The 9,396-nt window shown below is 57.7% G+C and overlaps 1 protein-coding gene across 4 annotated transcripts in view; it reads right to left on the bottom strand.

Moving 5' to 3' along the window:
* The window catches only part of PRKAR1B (protein kinase cAMP-dependent type I regulatory subunit beta), a 107,051-nt gene that overhangs the window by 76,055 nt on the left and 21,600 nt on the right, over window positions 1–9,396 (bottom strand). For all 4 annotated transcript variants that reach the window (XM_046668521.1, XM_046668520.1, XM_046668519.1 and 1 more), the window contains one exon: window positions 6,704–6,795. In XM_046668521.1, coding sequence (XP_046524477.1) covers window positions 6,704–6,795 — 92 coding nt within the window. The remainder of the gene's footprint in view (window positions 1–6,703; window positions 6,796–9,396) is intronic.

The raw sequence follows: 9,396 nt of genomic DNA, 5'->3' as shown, positions 1-9,396 counted from the left end.
TGATGATGGTGACGATATTGATGATATTGATGATGGTGATGATGATGGTGCTGATGGTGGTGAGGAGACACTCATGGACATTACCCCATTCCATCCTCACGGCAACCCCCAAAGTAGGTTTTATTACCATCATTTGGCAGTTGAAGAAACTGGGGCCCAGAGAATGTCACTACACAACTTGTAAATCACGTGACGAACTGCCTCCTCCCACCTGTGCACCTGCATGTGCGAGTGTGTCTGTGTGTAAGGCCGCTGCAGCCCAACGCTGTGTTCAGGGTTCTCCTGGCGCTCTCTCTCTCTCTCTCTCTGTCTCTCTCTCTCTCTACCCCCGAGACCCACTGAGCCAGAGTCAGCTTCCTGCAGCTCCAGCTCACCCCAGGACCCCGGGCCCCCACGCACCCACGACCAGTCTGGATCACCCGCTCTCCGTCTCCCTTCCCTCACAGGTGCCTGTGACCTGTCACCACGGGGTGGTCGGTGGGGAGGAGATGGGCTCTGGAGCCCCAGAGACTGGGTGGGGAGCCTGGCTCTGCTCTGAGAAGTGGTGTGGCCTTGGGCAAGGCACACCCTTTTTCATTTACACAGGGGGAAACTGAGGCTCCAGTTTGGGCCCAGAGACAGCCTTCGACGCAGGCCATCTAGAAATGTGCCGCCCTGGGAGCGCGAGCACGGAGTCTGGAGGGCCTGTGGCCTTCGCCCGCAGCTGTGCTGCGCGATCTTCTTTTAAAGAGATGGACGTAAACACAGTCTTCACCTCTTGCCGAGCTTAAGCGTCTGCATTCAAACTAAAAAGACCCTGAAGGGAAGACACCGTTGTAAACCGACAGGACAAAGCCAGCCTGCCCGTGACAGCGGGGTTATTCGTCTTAAACCTGGATTGACCGGGGTTGGGGGTCATTAAGCAGAAATCTGTGCTCGCCCCACAAGCAGATTTAATTGCACATTACTCTGTTTTCTTCTGCCCACGCGGGGAAGCCAGCAAGCAGCAGCCGCTCAAGTCGGGGCGTGCCAGGCGCCCTGCACACTTGGAAAGAATCACGCTGGTCCCGCCAAACCACAGCCGGGCCGAGACAATGCTGCTGGGCCCGGCTCCCGGTAAACTGGAAAAAGCAGAGCGTTCGGGTGCCGCACGGGGGGAGCATCATGGGAAAGGTCAGGAGACAAGGGCTGGCCTGCCCGCTCCCTCTGGACCCCACTTCCTGAACCATCGGCTTGTTTCTTTAGAGGCCGCGGCCAGAGAAAGGAGCCCCTCGGGGTTTCACGTGGAAAGTGAGTTTTCCTACGTGAAAAACAAAAGACCTGAAACAGACGCACATGCCCCACGGGGAAGCTTGCTTTCCAAGCCAGCCGAGCAAAGAGGAATTTTCAATCCATCATCTGCTTCCTCCGCTCCTCGTCCTCCTGGCTCTCGGATCCAGAAAAGTCCGAGGTGGAGGGACCCGTGTGGTTCTGGAAACTTCGGACCGAGGGCAGAGGACCCCAGCACAGATGCTTCCTGGACACGCACAGCTGGGGTGGCCCTGTTCTCACGTCAGCTCGCACTTGGACCAGGCTGGCCCTAAACCGGGGGCTTCACTGAGCCAGCTGGTACTCGGGGACCGGGATGGGACCACTAAAGGGCGTGAGGAGTTTGGCTTAAACACAGATGCCCCGGAGTGGGCCCCTGGGCTCCACAGAGAAGGGAGGCTCGACGAACAGTTGGAACCAAAAGAGAAGCTGAGTCTGGCGGTTCCTCAAAAAGTTACACACGGAATTACCATACGACCCAGGACCTGCCCCAAAGACTTAAAACCCCACGTGCACAGCAGCTTTATTCACAATAACCAGGACGGGGACACAACCCAAGTGTCCAGCAACTAATAAACAGATAAATTGTGACAGATCCATACAACGGAATATTACTCACCCTTAAAAAAGGAAGGACATTCTGACTCCTGCTCCAACACAGAGGAACCTTGAAAACATTATGCTGAGTGAAACAAGCCGTTCACAAAGGTCTAAGACTGTGTGAGTTCCCGTGTATGAAATCTGTACAACAGGCAAATCCACAGAGACAGGAAGCAGATTAGAGGGAACCAGGGGCTGGGGTGGGGGGGATGCAGAGCGACCACTTCACAGGTTTGGGGTTTCTGTTGAGGGTGATGGAAATTTTTGGAAATAAAGAGTGGTGATGGTCGCACAACACGGTGAATGTGCTCAATGCCGCTGAACGACACGCTGACAAACGGCTCCAGAGGCACCCTGTACGTTCTGTATATTTGCCACAATTGGAACAAAAAAGGGAAAAGGCGGTGGGGCAGGTCTGGGCGTTGCTTTTCAGGGTTTGCGTGTAAACGGGCACCGAGGCGCCGTCAGGAGACAGCACACGACTTCACGAAACCCCATTTCATAGCCCCCCTTCCCAGCACAGCCCCCTGTGGCCAGGCCAGCCCAGGTGACGGTTCTGGCCTCTGCACATCTGTGGACATGACACGTGGCATCCTGGGCGGAGGCAGTGACGGCCGGGCCTCGGTGCACACGGACGCCCCAGCTCCTCCATCAGCCTCGAGGGTCTGCAGAAGTGCACAAAGGGGTGCCTCAGACCCGGGGCTGCCTCTCGCTCGGCTGCGGAGACAGGAAGGAACCGGACAGACAGGGAAGTGTGACGCCAAAGGGGCACCAGAGCCCTCAGGAATGAGAAAACACTTAAGCAAATCCCAGAGCAATTCCGAGAAGTCTGTTTCCGCCTCCTCTCCGGCCCTGACGTGCTCCCTGTCACCCCAGCACCCCCCACGGACCCCACTACCCTGACCAGTGCAGCCCCTGCCAGGTCACGATGCTGCCCGGCCCAGGGCCTTGCCGGCTCCCCACCGTCACCACCTTCTGCGCACCCTGGGGCAGGTCACCCCGTCTTACAAAGCACAGGCCTCTCCTGAGGGCCCCCCCGGGACACCACCTCTGAATATTCACGTGTTTACTTGACCAACACCTCCTCCCCGGGAGGCCGGCCGCCCTGGTTTTCTCCTCCCCTCCGCGCCCAGCATCCAGTCAAATAAAATCGATCAGGGATTTCTAACGAGAACAAGTGCCCGGGCGGGGCCAGCACAGGGCTGACGCTGACACAGGGCTGTCTCCTGTCACCTCGCCCAGGCCTGGGACCGGATCACCGCTCAGCCCCACCGTCCTCGTTGCGGCCGGCGGGGTGCCCGAGCCCAAGCCACCGTCGGCCGCAAAGCCATGCTGGAGCCGCCGCACCAGGGACACTTGAGCGAGAAACAGTTCACCAGGTGCCTGTCATCGCGTTGCCACACGGCGAGTTCCGGGCCTGCAGCCGTTTCTGGAAGAGCCGAATGCAGACGGCGCGCCCACTGGACAGACCAGGAAACTGGGGCCCAGAGAACAAAATTAATCTTCCAAGTAGGGTGGCTGGCTTTTGGGGTGACTGCCCAAATCGTCCCCCAGGAACTGCCTCCCGGGCGAGCGACCTGCCTCCCGGCTACGAACGATGGGACCAGGACCGGCGCACGTACAGATGCTCACGGGGCCTGGCACCGAAATCCTCCCTGGGCTGTGTGCCCACAGCGTCTGCCCGCCCAGAGCTGGCACCAAAGTGTGAGTCAGGAGGGCCCCCCAGACCCAGGCCCGGTCAGTCACTACCCCTCCCTGAGGACCTGAAAATGGGTGAAAAATGGACGGAGGCCTGTGTGGCCACTGGCCAGGGATAGGGGACCTCCCACCTCAGGGCCAGGAGAGTCTGTCTGCAGAAAGGGAACCACGGGGCACCCAGGGACGAGCCAAGGCCCTGGGGCCGACTCCAGACAGCCGGCCGTCCACTCTGGAGCCCAGGCACCTTTTCTGTTTTGATCCATGCGAGTGCACCACCCACTCAGAGACCGGAATCAAACTGAAATTACGTTTGAAACTGACGTCTACATTCAGGTTCAAGCAGATAGAAAACTGGAGTCACCTGGTTCTGCCTGGGGACCGAGGACATGGCTGCCAGGTGGACACCTCCGTTCCGAGGTCTTAAAGCCACAGAAGTTTATTTTCTCACAGTTTTGGGGGCCGGAAGCGTAAAAAGATCAGGATCAGCAGGTGGAAACGGGGTGTGGGCTGGGCCGTGGCCTCAGGGGCTCCCGAGAAGGGTCCTTCCTGCGCCTCCAGCTTCTCTCTCCATGACGAGACCCTAACTTCTTCCCCTGTGCGAAGCCCCCTCGTGCCACATAAGGTGACACTCCCAGGGTCCAGGGATTGGGCTGCTGGTATCTTTGGGGGTCTATCACCTCCACCCTCACCAGGGCAGGACACCGCCAGCCCCCGTTGGACCTCTGGGTGGACTTGGCTGAAAAGCATTTTTAATTCCGAGCCCGAACCCTTGTCTCAGCAGAAGGGTCCAAGGCAGCGGTCTGCGAAAACACGCAGCCTCACCAGGAATCAGAGAAACGACACCTTCTCTCCTCCAACGTACACCAGAACCAGCACAGCCAGGGCGCTCGGGCGTGGGGAAGCTGAGCGGAGACGGGCGTGTGACCGGGTGTCCTGTGCACGTCACCCTCGCGGATCCAGCCAGATGCACGCAGAGCGCCCGCCAGGAGCAGGGAGAATGGGGGACGAGGCGAGGCCGCCTGCCCCAGGGAGCGGGCGTCACAGGGTGGCCCAAGACGGGGAACTGGCCACCCCCGCCCGGCCCCATTTGCTTCCACCACAGATGCGGCCTGGACCACGGGCGCTCCGGCCACCCTGCGCCTCAGAGGCAGCTGCCACAGCGCCAGACTTGGGGACCTCCCGAACCGGCTGCATGCTGTGGGCGAGGGAGGGACTTCCACCTAAACTGAAATCATCCGGACGCCCCTGCAGCCTCCCAGGTGACCGGCCAGCACAACTATCAGAAGCCTTTAAAAATGCATGTGCCCAGGGGGCGGGCCTGGCGGTGCAGTGGTTAAGTTTGCGTGTTCCGGTTCAGCGGTCCAGGGCTCCCGGGTTTGGATCCTGAGCACAGATCTACACACCATTCATCAAGCCATGCTGTGGTGGTGTCCCACATAAAAGAGACGACAATTGGCACAGATGTTAGCTCAGGGCCAATCTTCCTCACCAAAAAAAAAAAAAAAAAAAGTCACACACCCACACCTGTCGAGACTTCACAGTCCACTCTCCCTGGCCCAGCTCTTCTGCTGCCAGGACCCATCCTGCGTGGATGCTGCCTTCAATGTTCCCTGAAATGAGGTCACATCACAAAACTAGAAACCTCCAAAGTGACCTTGGTGAGGAGGGGACAGGTGGACAGAATGACTCAGCCCCACCCCGCCCGAGGGAGCGCTGGGCGGACACCAGCGACAATCAGACTGATGCTCCCACGGACCTACGGTGCGTGTTTCACGTGTGGTTACGTGCGAGACACACGCTAACACCAGACGGTGGCCTGGAAGGGTCACCCCTGACCACAATCAATGGTCACTGGGGGTGGGGGGGACGGAGAGGGGACACAGACTTCCCTTTTTGGTTTTACACACTTGTGTGTCCTTCAGATTGTGTATAAGGGCTGTTATCAAAGTGTGCTCGGCTGATCTAATGAAGAATTATGGTGTGCCAAAAAAAAAAGAGAATTTTTTTATTTTTTATTTTTTGAGGAAGATTAGCCCTGAGCTAACATCTGCTGCCAACCTTCCTCTTTTTGCTGAGGAAGACTGGCCCTGAGCTAACATCCGTGCCCATCTTCCTCCACTTTCTATGTGGGACGCCTGCCACAGCATGGCTTGCCAAGTGGTGCCATGTCCACACCCGGGTTCTGAACCGGCGAACCCCGGGCTGCCAAAGCGGAACGTGCACACTTAACCGCTGCGCCACCAGGCTGGCCCCCAAAAGAGGATTTTTTAAACTTTCTCTACCCTTCAATCCACGTCAAAGAATTTATGTTAAAAAAAACAGACAAGGATTCAAAGAAGAAGGTACCGGGATGGTCATGTCATCAAAATGTTGTTCATCCTAAAAAAATGCGAACAGCTATGGTAGGAAACTAATTTGTCACGGCGACTCCAGAGAAACGGACACAACAAACTGCTGAAGAGATTTACTGACAAAGAGAGATGTTCACGACCCCTTAAGCGTGACAAAACCGTGCAGAATGTGATTCCATTTTTGTGACGAGATCGAATTAGGATACGTGCATGAAACAAACCCTTACGGACTGCCCGGAAAGAGTCTCGGTAATTGTCTCCAGAGTCAGCTGACCGGGGACGTTTTTTTACTTTTTCGTCTGGTCAAAATTTTCCAACTTTTCCAATTATTTACGTGCTCACAGTTCCAAAGCCCCTTCAGAGCTCGGAGCCCCTCTGCAGACGAGGCCCTTTTAGGCCGTCCTGGCGTCGCGTCCCGGCCCGGCCACCCGTCCTCAAGACCCCGAGCTCCTCGGACGTGCGTCCAGCCCCACCTCCCCAGCAGGCAGTGAGCTTGGAGCACACAAGGTGGACCCCGGCACGCAGAAGATGCCGGAAAATTAGGCCCGTGGAGACCTGGCAAAAGAGGCGCCCAGGGGTCTTTCCACGACAAGGTTTGGCCGTGGGACCTGCGGATCCTGACGTGTGTTTGAGGGGATCAGCCCGGGCGCCCGAAGCTCTGCACGCCCACGCGTCCCCTCGAGCTGGCCGTCACCGTGACTCACGGCCCTTGACCAGCGAAGCCCTGGGAGGGACTGAGGGCCCCCCGGCCCCGTCCTGGCTCCTACCTTCTCTCGTTGTCGTCCAGGTGAGCAAACAGCACGTTCTTGGAGATGGCTCTGGCCAGCGCCGTCATGGTCTTATAGTCCTTGGGGATGACCTGTGGGGGAAGCCAACCAAAGTCAGGCTCCCAGTGTTCCCGGGGGCGCAGCCCGGGCCTTTCCGGGCCCCCGCTTGACCCTGAGATGTTGCAACGTGGCTCGAAATCAATCTGTTCGACCTGCCACTTTGTTGCCGGCGGGTGGTAAAGATGGACAACTTGGAACGTGATGTGTACGCCACAATCTTTTACAATTTAAAAAATAAAAGAAAGAAAGAAAAGACAAGGAATCCAGAACGATCGGAGAGGTGGCCTAAGTTCCGTCTAGAGCTTGGGGTCTTGGTGGATTGGCTCTGGTGGGCTTCCGAGCCTCCTAGAACATGCTGGAAGATTCTGGAAGATCTCCAGTCCCCTGGGTTATTATGTCTTGTGTTTATATCTTTAGTTCACTGGCTTTTTATTTAAGGTAATAAATACTTGTTTAAAAATTGGGAAACCGCAAAAAAAAACAAAAAAAAAGCTTGGAGCCACCCCCAAGGCTGACCTCCACCCTTGCAGGGGGGGTGGACCCTTGTCAGGCTGGGGAGGGATCCGGACCCTCCGAACTATGGACAACCAGGAGTGAGAAAGGCTTCTCTCGCTTGCGGTCAACGCAGGACCTGCCGGGCGGGAGTGCTCAGCGTGTGTCCGAGGGATCAAGCACCGAATGATGAAAACACTCGCCTCTCAGATGCCAGGTTTCTCCCTTAAAATAAGACAGATGGTGGGGAAGCCCATCCGGGCTATCACATGCCCCCCACTTTGTGCTCAGCGGCCCAGAAACCTCCACCAGGCGGGGGGAGGCGACGTCAGGCCCCCCGCACACCTGCGGATCCCGTCCGACACCTGGGGACCTATTTTATAAAGAGATCCCCGAGGGGCAGGCCTGAAGCCCCCTAAAAAGCCGCTCGGGTTCCAACGGACGTTTTAAAAAATAAGCTTTTCATTTTAGAACAGTTTAGATTTACAGAGAAGTTGCCAAGATGGTGCCTGTACTCACGGCCAGTTTCCCGGATGGTTAACATGCTATGTACTCCGGCCCGGGGGTCACGACTAGGGAGCCAGCCTTGGAAGCCCACACTCCCCCACGAGTCCTCAGCCGTCCCCCAACGGCCTGCTCTGCCCAGATCCCATCCAGGTCTCAGGCAGCCGCCACCTCCCCTGAACCCCTCTGGGCTGTGACAGTTTCTTAAGTTCGTCCGTTCTGCTTCGGCGGCCCAGGATTCGCCGGTTCAGATCCCGGGTGCGGACATGGCACCGCTTGACAAGCCATGCTGTGGCAGGCATCCCACATACAAAGTAGAGGAAGATGGGCACGGATGCTAGCTCAGGGCCAGTCTTCCTCAGCAAAAAAAAAAAAAAAAAGAGGAGGATTGGTGGCAGATGTTAGCTCAGGGCTAATCTTCCTCAAAAGAAAAAAAAAAAACAGACGTGAAGGGACCCAGTAGATTTCAAACAACACTTTTTTCCCAGTTTTCATTCTCTAATTATAAAAATATTAAGTCCTGAGGAGGGGCTGGGGAGCTGTTTACCAGGAGACAGTCTCAGATCTACAAAATGAAGAGTTCTGGAGACGGACAGTGGGCATGGCTGCACAACCATGGGAATGGGCTTAATGTCCCTGAGCGGCAGGCCGGTGATGACTGAGGGGTGCTAGGTACTGAACTGTCCCCGAATTCACGTGTGGAAACCCCCCCCCCCAGCACCACCATGTTCAGAAGTGGGGCCCTTGGGAAATGATTAGGATCCGACCAGGTCATGAGGGTGGGGTCCGCAGGACGGGGTTGGTGCCCCGATGAGAGGGACCCCAGGGAGCTCTGTCTCTTTCCTCCCCAAGTGAGGACACAGCGAGGGGCGGCCGTCTGCCAGCCGGGAGGAGGGTCCCCCCCAGGGGGACCCTTGACCTTGCACATCCAGCCTGCAGACCGTGAGAGAACAAACGTGTTGCTTGAGCCGCCCAGGCTGGGTACGCTGGCTGTCACGGCAGCCGGAGCAACTTATACAGATGGTGAAATTTATGTCACACCCATTTTGCCATAATTTTTTTAAAAAACTTAAGATTGATCAAAAACTAAAAATGCAGAAAAAAAAAACCTGAGTCTAGCAATGCGTAAGAAGGAAATGGCAGGCCCCACACGCGAGGGCGGGGTGCAGGGTCCTCTAAGTGCACAAGCCGGAGACGCCATCCAGACAGAGGCACCTGCTGGGGGGCGGGGGGCGGGGCGGGGGGGGGCCACAGCTGGAGGGCGGAGTAACATGTGGAGGGTCGGAGGCTCTGAGGCGGGGGTCCAGCCTGGACGGGCGGAGCCCCGGAGACGGGCACCATCGGCCAGGGACACGGGCTCCTCGGTGACACCCCAGATCTGAGCGCCACGTCCCTTCCCTGAGCCTGGGGGATCCCGACACGGCCTCGTGGGGGCCCCTCCCGAGGGTCCTCAGACAGACACGTGCTCAGGTGGGGCCAGCACGGCCGGGACGCCTCCCACCGCCCCTGTGACCAGAAGGAAGGCGGGGCTCCAGGGCGAGGGTCTGGGGCGGGGTCCGAGGTGAGGCCTGGGACGGGGTCCGGGGTGGGGGTCCCGGGGCGGGGTCCGAGGTGAGGCCTGGGACGGGGTCCGGGGT

The sequence above is a fragment of the Equus quagga genome, chromosome 7 (genome assembly GCF_021613505.1).
Source record: "Equus quagga isolate Etosha38 chromosome 7, UCLA_HA_Equagga_1.0, whole genome shotgun sequence".
Lineage (NCBI taxonomy): Eukaryota > Metazoa > Chordata > Mammalia > Perissodactyla > Equidae > Equus > Equus quagga.
The sequence above is the reverse complement of the archived record's forward strand: the minus strand, read 5'-3'. Positions and strand labels throughout refer to the sequence as shown.